A 15095-nucleotide genomic window follows, 5' to 3' on the forward strand; every position below is an offset into this window, starting at 1 on the left:
TATGCTCTGCCCCTCCACTTTCATGCAGTGCGTAGCTAAGCCTGTGGAACTCCCTGCCACTGCATGGCTTTGGCGGAGGATCGGAGAAGTTTGCAGAGGATGAGGCCCGCCGGTCAGAAGCAGCGATGCTTCTGCATGTCAGCTGGCGGGGACGACGAGAGGGGAGAGTTCTGGTCTTGGGTTCGGATCCTGCCACAGTGTACGTCTGGTCGGCAGTCCCTGTAAGAATAGGATGCTGGACCAGATGGGCGATGGCCCTGATCCTGCAGCCGGGCTCTTCTGAGGTCCTAATGGAGCCTCCAGCTCCAGAGCCAGTCTATCTTAGATTCCCAAGTTCTATGGGGTATTTGGCCACTGGGAGAGCAGGAGGCCGGACTTCGATGGACCTTCTTGGACCTGATCCTGCACGCTCTCCTTTTACACTAGGCTGCGATACTCCCAAGTCAGGCCAGCGGTACATCGAGGTCCCTTCCGCCTGATGTCTCTGGTCTACAGCTGACAAATAATTTTATTTCAAGGCTTGAACCGTATCTGCGTATAAGGACGAAATGGAAAATATACAATAGCGCTTTTTAAAAACACATAGGGAAAAGGATTATTTTAAGTTGTTGTTGAGTCGTTTAGTCGTGTCCGACTCTTCGTGACCCCCTGGACCAGAGCACGCCAGGCCCTCCTGTCTTCCACTGCCTCCCGCAGTTTGGTCAAACTCATGCTGGTAGCTTCGAGAACACTGTCCCACCATCTCGTCCTCCGTCGTCCCCTTCTCCTTGTGCCCTCCATCTTTCCCAGCATCAGGGTCTTTTCCAGGGAGTCTTCTCTTCTCATGAGGTGGCCAAAGTCTTGGAGCCTCAGCTTCAGGATCTGTCCTTCCAGTGAGCACTCAGGGCTGATTTCCTTCAGAATGGAGAGGTTTGATCTTCTTGCAGTCCGTGGGACTCTCAAGAGTCTCCTCCAGCACCAGAATTCAAAAGCATCCATTCTTCGGCGATCAGCCTTCTTGATGGTCCAGCTCTCACTTCCATACATCACTACTGGGAAAACCAGAGCTTTAACCATACGGACCTTTGTTGGCAAGGTGATGTCTCTGCTTTTCAAGATGCTGTCTAGGTTTGTCATCGCTTTTCTCCCAAGAAGCAGGCGTCTTTTAATTTCGTGGCTGCTGTCACCATCTGCAGTGATCATGGAGCCCAAGAAAGTCAAATCTCTCACTGCCTCCATTTCTTCCCCTTCTATTTGCCGGGAGGTGATAGGACCAGTGGCCATGATCTTCGCTTTTTGGATGTTGAGCTTCAGACCATATTTTGTGCATGCATTCCTAGCTTTCTTTTCTGCGAATTCTTGAAAAATCAAGCAACTTTGCCTTATCGTGGTTTACGTTTATCATTGCTAAACCGTTTAGGCGTTCTTGAGCCGTTGTTGATTGAAAGAAAGACTTAATTCGTTTTAATATATCGAAACTTCTCTCGTCGGAGGTCGCTGTAGCTGGTAACGATACGAAAATGCATAATGCAATTAGAAAATTTGGAAAAAACGTTTTCCAAATTCGAGTTTTGCTGGCCAGGAGCAGTGGGAGTTGGGACTTGCAACCGTGGACGGAAAGCCCCAGGCAGCTAGCCTACACTGGCTGGCAGCAGCGCCCTGCCGCTGGAGGGATTTGCACCTGGGACCCTTCTACATTCCAAGCAGGCGCTCTTACACAACTGAGTAACGGCCAGTCCTCTCGCCTTCCGATTAAAACAAAAATTGGCACTTTTGTTTTGGGGCGAAGGAGGACGTCTGTGCGAAAGGCAGTTCGGTGCAGTGAGTGTCGGAGGACTCGGGCCTGCAGAGGCCAGGATTCGAACTCGCCACCCGGCGGCCCTGAAGCCCGCTGGGCGTGACCGTGGGGGCTCCTCTCAGCCGCTTGCAGGGCTGTTGTTGTTGGAGTTGGGTGAGGACCGAGGAGAGAACCATGTAGATTCCCTTTTGAGCTGCTCGGAGAAAAGCACCTAAATATGCAATAATGAAATATAAGTATTTAAAGACCTGGCTGCCGGCACACCAGCCGTTCAACCTGCTGCAACCTGCATAGAATATCTGGGCCCCATTTGCTTTCCGGGGAACCCAGGAGTCCTGGCACGTGTGAGTCGTCCCCCGCCCCCCCGGCCCGTTCCTTTCTGAATCCTCGTTTGGGGGGGGCGCCCTTTGTATAGTCACATCCTTGCACATCTGGGACGGATTTAGGCAGGAATGAGTGTGGGCTGATGCGTGGGGCGGGTGGGTGGGGGTTGTTTGGCAGGGGGCGGGCTGCAACGAAGCCGCTCAGCATCGGGGAGGGGGTGTCTGCTATGGGGTGGGGGCTGTGTTTGGCGTGCAAAGTCCGTTGCACGGGGAGATTTACGGAAACTTTCCACTGCCGCATCTGCTGTTAGGCCTTGTCGGCGTGTTGCTAGCAGGATTTAAAAACAGCCCTGGCTCCCCCGGAAAAATCCTTTGCTGTAGAGTTGTGTAGGGGCGGAAGGGGAACCCCAAAGCTCATCCAGCCCAACCCCGCGCAATGCAGAAAGCGCTGGTGCAGCCTTCGTCTTACAGCTCTACCTCTCTTTCAAATCGGAACTGGTGAAGGCGGTGGGTGAAGGTCCTGTGTGAGAGTCTGGAGGCGGTTGGAGGATGGATGGCGGTTAACAGATTGAGGTTGAATCCTCACAAGACAGAAGTACTGTTTTGGGGGACAGGAGGTGGGCGGGTGTGGAGGACACCCTGGTCCTGAATGGGGCAACTGTGCCCCCGAAGGACCAGGTGCGCAGCCTGGGAGTCATTCTGGACTCACCGCTGTCCATGGAGGCGCAGGTTAACTCTGTGTCCAGGGCATCTGTCTACCAGCTCCATCTGGTACGCAGGATGAGACCCTATCTGCCTGCAGAATGTCTAGCCAGAGTGGCGCATGCTGTGGTTATCTCTCGCTTGGACTACTGCAATGCGCTCTACCTGGGGCTCCCGTTGAAGGTGATCCAGAAACTGCAATTAATCCAGAATGCTGCAGCTGGACTGGTGACTGGGAGCGGCCGCCGAGACCATATAACACCAGTCCTGAAAAACCTTCATTGGCTCCCAGGACGTTTCCGAGCACAATTCAAAGTGTTGGTGCTGACCTTTAAAGCCCTAAACAGCCTCAAAGGCCCAGTATACCTGAAGGAGCGTCTCCACCCCCATCATTCTGCCCAGACACTGAGGTCCAGCAGCGAGGGCCTTCTGGTGGTTCCCTCCCTGTGAGAAGCCAAGTTACAGAGAACCAGGCAGAGGGCCTTCTTGGTGGTGGCGCCCGCCCTGTGCAACACCCTCCCACCAGATGTCAAAGAGAAAAACAACTACCAGACTTTTAGACAACATCTGAAGGCAGCCCTGTTTAGGGAAGCTTTTAATGTTTAATAGGTTATTGTATTTTAGTGTTTTGTTGGAAGCCGCCCAGAGTGGCTGGGGAAGCCCAGCCAGATGGGCGGGGTATAAATAAATTATTATTATTATTATTATTATTATTATTACTACTACTACTACTACTACAGGTCTACCAAGCAGTCTTCATTTCCCCTCGGAAGCGGGCTTTACTGATCCAGACCCGCTGTGCCCTACCTAGCTCAGTAATGTCTGCTCGGACTGGCAGCAGTGCGTCATCCCCCCCCCCCCCAGCCCAGTCGAAACCCTCCCTTCCCAACCTGCAGACGCCACCAGGGATTGAACTCCTCCCCCCCTCGGCCCTTCTGCACTCAAGGCAGGCTCTCTTGCCCCTGAGCTGAGGCCAGACCCACCCTAATCTGGCCACAGTGATCCACACGACGGTCACCTCCAGGCTTGACTACTGTAATCCGCTCTAAGCGGGGCTGCCCTTGAAGCTGTCCCAGAAACTCCAGCGGGTGCAGAATGCTGCAGCGAGGCTCCTTACGGGGTCTCTGCCATGGGAGCATATTCACCCAGTGCTATACCAGCTACACTGGCTCCCGGTGGAGTACAGGGTCAAATTTAAGATGCTGGTTTTGACCTTTAAAGCCCTTCACCCTCGTACCTACGGGACCGCCTCTCCCGGTCTGCCCCACGGAGAGCCTCAAGGTCCATAAATAGCAACACCCTAGAGGTCCCGGGCCCTAAGGAAGTCAGATAAGCCTCAACCAGAGTCAGGGCCTTTTCAACACTGGCCCCGGCCTGGTGGAACGCTCTGCCTCATGAGACCAGGGCCCTGCAGGATCTGATTTCTTTCCGCAGGGCCTGTAAGACAGAGTTGTTCCGCCTGGCCTTTGGCTTGGAGCCAATTTGATTCCCTCCCCCTCTTTCTTTTTTCTTTTTTCCTTTCTCCTCCCGCGATGAGGCTGCATATTAATATTTTAATGTTTTAATATTTTAATATCTTGTTTTTAAGCTGTATTCATTCAACTTGCTTTTATTATTGCTTGTTAGCCGCCCTGTGTCCGGCCTTGGCTGGGGAGGGCGGGGTATAAATAAAAATTATTATAGTATTATTATTATAAAACATACCAGGTTCCTAGTCCTCATGACGCTGGTTTCGAAAGGGCCTTCTGCATGCCAAACAGGTGTCCCGCCACCGTCTTACGCCAAATATGCAGGGTGCCTGGAGTGTGGAAACACCCCCAGACACCCATCCTTCGCCTCCGCCCTCCAGCTGCCTCTTAATGATTTTCCACTTGGCCCCCGTCCCGCTCCCCTTGGCCCCTGGGGCGTCGCAACTCGGAGGCGCCCTGTAATTACCCAGAGTTCCCTGCTGGCACCCACCCTTATTTGCCTATCTCATGGGTGGGGGCGAGAAAGTCAGCGATTGCGGGGGGGGGGGGGGGGCGCGAGTTAAACAGGAAGGAAGGAGAAAAATCTTCCTTTTGTTTCCAATTTCCTCTGTATCTAGTCCTGGTCCGTCGAATTGGGAGGGGGGGGCAAGAGGAGCAGGGGTCGCCTGGGTTTTTTGGGTGGGGTTTATTTTTTTGGGGGGGTGTAATTTGCATCTTCTCGAACTCTGAGCCCTCCAGGAAGGGGGGGGGGCAGGCTGGAGAGTTTCTGGCAGGTGGGGAGGAACTGGCTAAGCCGGAGGGGAGGGCGAGGGCGAGGAAGGAAATCGAGATTTGGGGGGGGGGCAGGCGGTGTAATGTCAGGACCTGAGGGCTCCTGGTGGAGACAGAATGGCTCCCAGAGAGGGGGGGGAAACAAAACCAACTAGCTAGATCCATAGAGTCGGAAGGGGGACCCCAAAGGTCATCCAGCCGAACCCCCTCTGCAACTTAGGAATCTCAGATTTAAACATATCAATCACCTTTACATTTAGGATTCTCAGAATCCCTTGACCATCCCTTTTTTATTCAACTTATCATTCCCCCCCCCCCAATTTGTTGTCTCTATTATTAATTTCTCCAATATATTTTGTCCTTTACAAGTATTACTCCAATCCTTTTACTGCTTGCGACGTTCTCTTAAATGGACTATAAATCCCCCCCCCCCATTCTTTTGTAAATTTCTTCTCGTCCAGGTCTCTGATTCTCACGGTCAGTTTCGCCATTTCGGCATAGTCCATCGCCTTCATCAGCCGTTCTCTGGTTGGAACCTTATTTTCTTTCCATCTCTGGGCCAGTTAATATTCTTGCTAATATTCTTGCGGGGTGTAAATAATAAATTTTTATTATTATTATTATTATTATTATTATTATTATTATTGCTGCTGTTGTCGCCTACATAAATAATCTTTTCTGCTCTTTCGGAATCTCTGTGCCTAAAACACCTAAGCCTCTGGTTTTTCCACAAATGTTATTTTAAACATTTTTTCCCCCAACTCGTTATATATCGTTTCCCAGACTGCTTTTGTTACCTTCATGTTCAACACAGAACGTGCCCATCGGAAAATTATTCCAGTCTCCTTCCTTGCAGCTTGAATCTGTTGGTTCAGCAGAAAACAAGCTAATTAAGCAATTGTTTTTTTAAAAAAATTGCGATTTGTTGGTTTTTGTGGCATTTTGGCCCTTGACAACCCCCCTGCGAGGAAGACCCCCTCTTCGTTTCCGCTTTCTTTCCCCTGTTTGGGAAAACTGGGAACGGGGAAGTGGAATGGCCAAAGGGCCGTGTGGCAGGCCAGTGGCAAAACGACAACAACCAGGACTCGAACCCAGGACCTTTGGACAGGAGGGTTTTTTTATTTTATTTTGACTCAAACTTAAGGATAGCCAATGAAGCTGAGCATTGGAAGATTCAGGGCGGATAGAAGGGAGGCGCATAGGTAACCTATGGAACTCCCTGCTGCAGGATAGCCACCGACCTAGATGGCTTTAGATTAGCTTAGGACGAATTTGCAGAGGAGAGGGCAATGCTGGATTCCAGTTACCAGAAATAACAGGAGGGGAGAGTGTTGCTCTTGTACTCCCTGGTCCAGAATGGGGCAACTGTGCCCCCGAAGGGCCAGGTGCGCAGCCTGGGAGTCATTCTGGACTCACCGCTGTCCATGGAGGCGCAGGTCAGTTCTCTGTCCAGGGCAGCTGTCTCCCAGCTCCATCTGGTACGCAGGATGAGACCCTCCCTGCCCACGGACTGTCTGGCCAGAGTGGTGCATGCTCTGGTTATCTCCCGCTTAGACTACTGCAATGTGCTCTACGTGGGGCTACCTTTGAAGGTGACCCGGAAACTACAATTAATCCAGAATGTGGCAGCCAGACTGGGGACTGGGAGCAGCCGCCGAGACCACATAACACCGGTCCTGAAAGACCTATATTGGCTCCCAGTACGTTTCCGAGCACAATTCAAAGTGTGGTAAAGGTAAAGGGACCCCTGACCATTAGGTCCAGTCATGGCCGACTCTGGGGTTGCGGCGCTCATCTCGCTTTACTGGCAGAGGGAGCCGGCGTACAGCTTCCGGGTCATGTGGCCAGCAGGACGAAGCCGCTTCTGGCGAACCAGAGCAGCGCACGGAAACGCCGTTTACCTTCCCGCTGGAGCGGTACCTATTTATCTACTTGCACCAGTGTTCTTTCAAACTGCTAGGTGGGCAGGAGCTGGGACTGAGCAACGGGAGCTCACCCCATCGCAGGGATTCAAACTGCCAACCTTCCGATCAGCAAGCCCAAGAGGCTCTGTGGTTTAGACCACAGCACCTGCTGACCTTGAAAGCCCTAAACAGCCTCAAAGGCCCAGTAGACCTGAAGGAGCGTCTCCACCCCCATCGTCCAGCCTGGACACTGAGGTCCAGCTCCGAGGGCCTTCTGGCGGTTCCCTCCCTGAGAGAAGCCAAGTTACAGGGGACCAGGCAGAGGGCCTTCTCGGTGGTGGCGCCCTCCCTGTGGAACGCCCTCCCATCAGATGTCAAGGAAATAAACAACTATCTGACTTTTAAACGACATCTGAGGGGAGCCCTGTTTAGGGAAGCTTTTAATGCTTGATGCATTATGGTATTTTAGTGTTTTGTTGGAAGCCGCCCAGAGTGGCTGGGGAAGCCCAGCCAGATGGGCGGGGTATAAATATATTATTATTATTATTATTATTATTATTATTATTATTATTATTATTGCTATTGTTGTTGTTGCTGTTGTTGTTGTTGTTGTTGTTGCTGCTGCTGCTGATATTATTATTATTGTTGTTATTATTATTATTATTATTATTATTATTATTATTATTATTCAAATCCTGCTTTCTGGGTTTCCCGTTGCAGTGTACGGTTGCCAGGATGCTGGCCTAGCTGCGGCCCTGATCCAGCAAGCCCTTCTTGCATTCGCAAAATCCTTTCCCATCTTGACTCCCATGGTCCTCTGCTCCAGTCGTGCATTGGAGACCCCCCTCCCCTTCCAACATGGGGGCGAAAGGGTGGGCGGGGGGCTTGCTCAAACAAAGGGCTCTTTTGTTTTCTCGTGTGATCTTGGCAGAGGCAGAGAGCCCGCTTCAGGTATCCATCCCTTTGCCACCATGCAGCAAGATATTTTTTTGTAAGGTGGGGGATGCAAACCCCCCCGGTTTGCATTGAGGGGAGAAGGGGGGTTTGTTAAGAAGATAAGAAACTTTAGCCGGATCAGGTCCCCGGACCACCTAGTCCAGCATCCTGTCCTCAAAGTGGCCGACCAGCTGCCCTAAAATCCGCAATCAGGATTCGAACCCAAGACCCACCCTCCCCTCCTGCGGTTTCCTTGCTGCCTCCAATTGTACAGGACGTAGTATAGCCATCCTGGTTAGTAGTTTGTGGACAGCCCTCTCCTTAATGAATTTGCTCGGTCCTCTTTTTGGAAGTCGCTGCCTCAAGTGGGAGGGAGTTCCGCAGGCTAACGTTATGCTTCACTTTGCACAATTGAAGCAGAAGCGGGGGGGACTCTCGTGCAACAGAGTTGCGTCCCCCTCAGGAAAAGGAAAAACCCTCTTCTGAAGCCGCCCCGTTCTTGCTGTGGGAGGGAGTTCCGCAGTTGAACAGCGCGTCGGAGAAGGACTTTTTAAAATAAATAAAAAATCCGGAAAGCGGATAAAGGGGGACGGGGAGGCGTCAGATGCGGATGATGTAAGGGGGGGGGGCACGTGTGTCGGTGAAATGGTGGGAGTTGTCTTCCTAGCCCTGGGCGGTGGCGGCAGCCGCAGAGGCTGTTTGGGGAAATGACGCGAGTCCGGCTTTTTATAAATATTCCGCCACCGAGTGACCACCTTTGACCCTTTGGGAGTCAGCGTCGTTCCCAGAACCTCGTGCAATTGTGTGAGTGGGGAGGGAACGGGGTCCAGGAATTGGCTCAGCGGTTTTTTTCCTTTTTGGTCTGTGTGAAAAAACGAGAGCAGGGTTTTGGTGGGTGTGGATTTCGGCCCGGATTTCTGGACCACCTGGGTGGCAGGGTGGATAGATAGATAGATAGATAGATAGATAGATAGATAGATAGATAGATTTTTGTTGTTGTTGAGTCGTTTAGTGGTGTCCGCCTCTTCGTGACCCCCTGGACCAGAGCACGCCAGGCACTCCTGTCTTCCACTGCCTCCCGCAGTTTGGTCAAACTCATGCTGGTAGCTTCGAGAACACTGTCCCACCATCTCGTCCTCTGTCGTCCCCTTCTCCTTGGGCCCTCCATCTTTCCCAACATCAGGGTCTTTTCCAGGGAGTCTTCTCTTCTCATGAGGTGGCCAAAGTCTTGGAGCCTCAGCTTCAGGATCTGTCCTTCCAGTGAGCACTCAGGGCTGGTTTCCTTCAGAATGGAGAGGTTCGATCTTCTTGCAGTCCATGGGACTCTCCAGAGTCTCCTCCAGCACCAGAATTCAAAAGCATCCATTCTTCGGCGATCAGCCTTCTTGATGGTCCAGCTCTCATTTCCATACATCACTACTGGGAAAACCAGAGCTTTAACTATGCGGACCTCTGTTGGTAAGGTGATGTCTCTGCTTTTTAAGATGCTGTCTAGCTTTGCCATCGCTTTTCTCCCAAGAAGCAGGCGTCTTTTAATTTCGTGGCTGCTGTCACCATCTGCAGTGATCATGGAGCCCAAGAAAGTAAAATCTCTCACTGCCTCCATTTCTCCCCCTTCTATTTGCCAGGAGGTGATGGGACCAGTGGCCATGATCTTCGTTTTTTTGATGTTGAGCTTCAGACCATATTTTGCGCTCTCCTCTTTCACCCTCATTCAAAGGTTCTTTAATTCCTCCTCACTTTCTGCCATCAAGGTTGTATCATCTGCATAGATGGATAGATATTATATGAAGCAAATTCTCTAGGGAATTTGCACCCTTTAAAAATGAATTGCACCCAACATCTGCAACTGTCGCTCAGTGAGAAGGTACAATTTTTAAAAGGGGACCTTTGGCAGCAACAGCAGCAGAGACGCTCTCTCTGTTTTAAGATGCAATTTTGTTCTCTTCCCAATGCCGGCTCTTTTAAATGCCTATTCCGCGTCTGACCTCCTTTTACAAGGTTTTGTTTTGAAATGGTTTTAAGTGCTGGGCCGATGAACCCTCTGGCACATTTGCAAAGCTAAGCAGGGTCTGGCCTGGTTTAAAATTAGATGGGAGACCGTGTGTTGAGATCGCTGCATTGCAGCGGGTTGGTCTGGATGACCCTCCGGTGTCCCTTCCAGGTGTGTGATTTTAGGAATAATACTTCATTTCTGTTGTTAATTTTGCTGCGTTAATTGTGCACTCCCGCCTTCCTCTGCAATGCCTTGCTTTTGAACGCTTTTAAGGGAACGTCTTGCGGCTTCCTTGCGAGGAGGCGACGGGAAGTAAGCTCTGATCCACTCCTCCTTCAGAGGACCCATGCGTCCTGAGTTCAGAGATTCCCCCCCCCCCAAATTCCCCATGCTCCTGCTCCCCCCATTTTTTCCAAACTCAACAGGCGGACAGGCAGAATTGTAAACCGCGAGGCTTTTAGCATCGTGGTCTTAAAAGATACCAAGAATAAAGAAAACACAAACCCCTGCAAAGAAAAAAACCTTCCTGACTTGCATTTCCTCAAGCAAGCAGGCGTCTGAATCGATAACGTTGGAGATATCTTGGCTCTCCACCTGATTCAAGAGACTCTTTTAAAGCGTTAAATTTCATTAAACGTAAAACAAGACGAACGGCGTACGTATTCCAGCGAAAGAGAAGCAAACTCACAGGCCGGGGATACAGGGTCAGGAAACGAAAGATATAATGAGAAACGTTAAAAGGGATATTTAGCGGTTCATATAAGAGCTCAAAGGGACGCGGGTGGCGCTGTGGGTAAAAGCCTCAGCGCCTAGGGCTTGCCGATCGAAAGGTCGGTGGTTCGAATCCCTGCGGCGGGGTGCGCTCCCGTTGTTCGGTCCCAGCGCCTGCCAACCTAGCAGTTCGAAAGCACCTCCGGGTGCAAGTAGATAAATAGGGACCGCTTACTAGCGGGAAGGTAAACGGCGTTTCCGTGTGCGGCTCTGGCTCGCCAGAGCAGCTTTGTCACGCTGGCCACGTGACCCGGAAGTGTCTGCGGACAGCGCTGGCCCCCGGCCTCTTGAGTGAGATGGGCGCACAACCCTAGAGTCTGTCAAGACTGGCCCGTACGGGCAGGGGTACCTTTACCTTTATAAGAGCTAAAACAGCGGATCTAGAACTCTCCTAATCAAAACCATCGCCGGATGAAATCATATTTTGGATGCAATTTGCCATCTGTGCGGATGCGTTGCTAAATAAACCACAGAAAGCCCGCCAGCACCCATTATTATTATTATTATTAATTATTATTATTGGTTAGTAATATGATGTCTGTTGCTTCACCAGCAGGTACCCAGGAGGGATGCGGCAGGTTAAAATTCAGAATTAGTAACCGTTAAAAGAAATTACAGTCTTGGGAATTGGTGTGGGCCTTGAAAAACACGCAATTCACTGGTGACCAAAGCCTTCGGGGTGAAGATGGGCGACTCCAGCGCCAAAAGCGAATATGCTTTTCTATATGTTGGGGCAACTTAGATGGGCAGGGTGCGAATGATAAAATAATCATCCTCATCGTTAATGATTATAATAATTTGCACCTTGGGCAGTGAGATCAGTGACTGATTTGTATTTGTAACGCCGAACCTCAAAACGTCAACATTCCTGTCCTTGCGATTTGCCCTTTTAACGAGAAAGGCAAACTTTCCCGAAGGTTGAGATTTAAGGGATTAGATGGCTTGTTTTTTACTAAGATAGCATTTTGACCCTGAAAGCCTGTTGACCCGTAAGGGGGGGTGAGTGGGCAAAAAATCCCCAAATCCGCATTAGGACAATGGCTTTATAGGATGTGCGCAAGCTTCCCAGTTACACAGAACTCTTACATATAATTTTTTATTAATTTTAACGTATCAACAATAGTTAAACATACTTTTATATCATATACACATTTTTGGACTTCCATCAATCTCGTCTGAAAATTTTCCAATCTAATCACTTAATATAATTTCTTATTTTCCCTATTTTAAATATCACAACTAATATATCTGTTCTTTTTCAGTTTGTAATGTTTCATAAGTTTCTCCTTACAAAACCTCTTGTAGTCCTACTAGCGTAATTTGTTGATTACAATTGCTCTTCAAATAGTTCGTATATTTCTTCCAATCTTCTGTAAATCTCTGGTCCCTAGGGTTTCGAATCCTTCCTGTCATTTTGTCCGATTCTGCGTAGTCCATTAATTTTGCCTGCCATTCTTTCCTTTGTCGGAATTTCTTCTTGCTTCCATTTCTGGGCTAACAATACTCTTGCCGCTGTTGTTTCATATAAAATCAATTTACCATCTTGCCTATTAATATCCTGACCGAGTTAAAAAGCTTCTGGTTTTTTTAAAAATGTATATTTCAACATCTTTTTCATCTCATTATATATCATTCCCCAGAAGTTCTTTACTTTTTTACATTCCCACCACATATGATAAAATGTTCCTTCTTTTTCTTCACGTTTCCAACATTTGCTATTTGTCTTATACATTTTAGCTAATTTCACAGGTGTCATATACCATCTGTACATCGTTTTCATCATATTCTTCAGTTACACAGAACTCCTCATCAAGAGGCGACGAAGAGTTCTGTGGTGCTTGAAAGCTTGCAAAACGATTTGGCGGCAAAAAACTTGCTGGGACTGCAGTTTCCGCATTCCTCCGTAGATCATTAACCCCTTCTGGTTCTCTCCGTCGCAACGTTCTGTGCAAGTCAAATCCCGGCAAAAAAAAATTAAAAATGAATGTCAGAATTCTCTTCTTTTCTGTCTCTCTTTCTTTCTTTTTTGAATGTGCATTTTATTTATTCGTTAACATTCTTATATTACATCGGTAAACGTTGTCATACTACATTACAGGACTTACTATAATTTCCAACATGTGTACAAAAATTATATACAAATTTTATATACCTAGAAAGAAAATGAAACAAAAAAAGGAGAAAAAAACAGAAAGAAATTGCCCCCCAAAATCATATACCCACCAACACACTAGACTTCCTGTCTTTTCCGTTGTATATTCCTTTTTTACAAATGAATGTTCTCTTGTTATTGTATGTATCTTTACATATTATCTAATACGTTCCTATATCAATATGTGCTCTTAGTCTAGTTTCTCAACTCGGTCTCACTCCAATGTCAATCAAATCCTGTCTCTCTCTCTCTTTCAGAGAGTCTTATGAACACCAAGTTGGAGACCGTTGACCTTCGATGGATGACGTATCCTGCGGATGGGCAGGTGAGGCAGCGGGAAGGTGGGATAATAATAATAATAATAATAATAATAATAATAATAATAATAATAATAATTTATTTTTTTATACCCCGTCCTTCCCAGTTCAAAAACCGGGCTCAGGGCGGCTAACAACAAATTTAAAACACTTTTAAACACTCAATTATAAAAGCAGCATAAAATACAGTATGAAAACGTGAATAACAATAAAATTCAAAATTCAAAAATAATAGATAATCAAAGTCCCTGACCTCCCTCGGGTCCACGTTGCCTCATGCCTCCCGTCAGCTCAGAGAGTCGGGTCTAAGGTCTGCTAGGTGGGTGGGAAGAAATAATAGAAATAATCGCAGCCCAATCGCCTGCCGTGCAAGAAACCCTGAGCCAGAAAGTTTTTTTATTTTAAATGTGAAACTTCCCAGCTTTTGTCAAGGGAGTGGGGAAGCAGGTTGAGAAACCCAGAGGCCGTTACCGTATTTTTTGCGCTATAGGACGCACTTTCCCCCCGCCAAAAATGAAGGGGAAATGTGTGCGCGTCCTATGGGGCGAATGCAGGGGGGAGGCAGGCAGGAAAAGCCCCCCACGAGCTCCGTGCGGCTCTTGCGGGCTTTTCTGCGGCCAGTCAGTCCCTTCTCCCTCCTCGTAGAAAAGCCCGCAGGAGCCGCGCGCTCCTTAAAGGGTGCGCGGCTCCTGTGGGCTTTGGCGGGAGGTGGGGGTATTGCCATAGACGCGCGCAGCCTCACCAGCCGGGAGAGCGTGCGCGGGGCTAAAGAAGCCATAGCCCTGGGCTTCCCCGGCAGAGCATTGGGAAGGCTGCGCACCTTTCCGCTGCTCCCCGACCTGATCTTTGGGGCTGGCGGTGGGCTTCCGCCCGCCAGCCCCAAAGAGCAGGTTGAAAGGAACCCGAAGCCTGGAGAGCGAGAGGGTTCGGTGCGCACTGACCCCTCTCGCTCTCCTCCAGGCTTTCAAGGTAGCCGCCCGAAGGCGACTGAACGCACCTTGAACGGCACCTTGTTTTAGAGGGGGAGAACAAGAAAGAAATATTCTCCCCCTCTCTGCGCAGCACCTCCTGCCGCTTGGCTGAAGGGGCGCTGGGCAGAGAGGGGGAGAATTTTTTCCCCCTTGTTCTCCCCCCCTCTAAAACAAGGTGCGTCCTATGGTCTGGTGCGTCCTATAGAGCGGAAAATACGGTGATTCTCGTCGTTTGTGGTGTGTGGCAGCAGGTTTGGGACCAGAATTGGAAGTGGGGTAAACAGGAGTGCCTCTGGGTGTATACAGAGTGCATTTGGGACAGTAATTGGAAGCAGGGTCAACAGGAGTGCCTCTGGGTGTATACAGAGTGCGTTTGGGATCAGAATGGGAAGCGGGGTAAACAGGAGTGCCTCTGGGTGTATACAGAGCGCGTTAGGGACCAGAATTAGAAGCGGGGTAAACAGGAGTGCCTCTGGGTGTATACAGAGCGTGTTTGGGACCGGAAGTGGAAGCGGGGTGAACAGGAGTGCCTCTGGGCGTATACAGAGTGCGTTTGAGACTGGAACTGGATACGGTGTCAACAGGAGTGCCTCTGGGCGTATACAGAGTGCGTTTGGGACCAGAAGTGGAAGCGGGGTGAACAGGAGTGCCTCTGGGCGTATACAGAGTGCGTTTGGGACCGGAGCGGGAAGCGGGGTGAACAGGAGTGCCTCTGGGTGTATACAGAGTGCGTTTGGGATCAGAATGGGAAGCGGGGTAAACAGGAGCGCCTCTGGGCGTATACAGAGTGCGTTTGGGACCGGAATCTGAAGCGGGGTGAACAGGAGTGCCTCTGGGTGTATACAGAGTGCGTTTGGGACCGGAATTGGATACGGTGTCAACAGGAGTGCCTCTGGGTGTATACAGAGTGCGTTTGGGACCAGAAGTGGAAGCGGGGTGAACAGGAGTGCCTCTGGGTGTATACAGAGTGCGTTTGGGACTGGAAGTGGAAGTGGGGTACACAGGA

General features: G+C 49.7%; 1 protein-coding gene across 2 annotated transcripts in view; it reads left to right on the top strand.

The window, feature by feature from the left end:
• The window catches only part of EPHB4 (EPH receptor B4), a 53695-nt gene that overhangs the window by 10580 nt on the left and 28020 nt on the right, over positions 1-15095 (top strand). Inside the window, exon 2 of one of the 2 annotated variants that reach the window (XM_028701843.2) lies at positions 13059-13126. The exons of the other annotated variant lie outside the window; for it this stretch is intronic. Within the exon in view, the coding sequence (XP_028557676.2) occupies positions 13059-13126 (68 nt within the window). The remainder of the gene's footprint in view (positions 1-13058; positions 13127-15095) is intronic. 2 annotated transcript variants of the gene reach the window in all.

Source organism: Podarcis muralis, chromosome 13 (genome assembly GCF_964188315.1).
Source record: "Podarcis muralis chromosome 13, rPodMur119.hap1.1, whole genome shotgun sequence".
In the NCBI taxonomy this organism is placed as follows: domain Eukaryota; kingdom Metazoa; phylum Chordata; class Lepidosauria; order Squamata; family Lacertidae; genus Podarcis; species Podarcis muralis.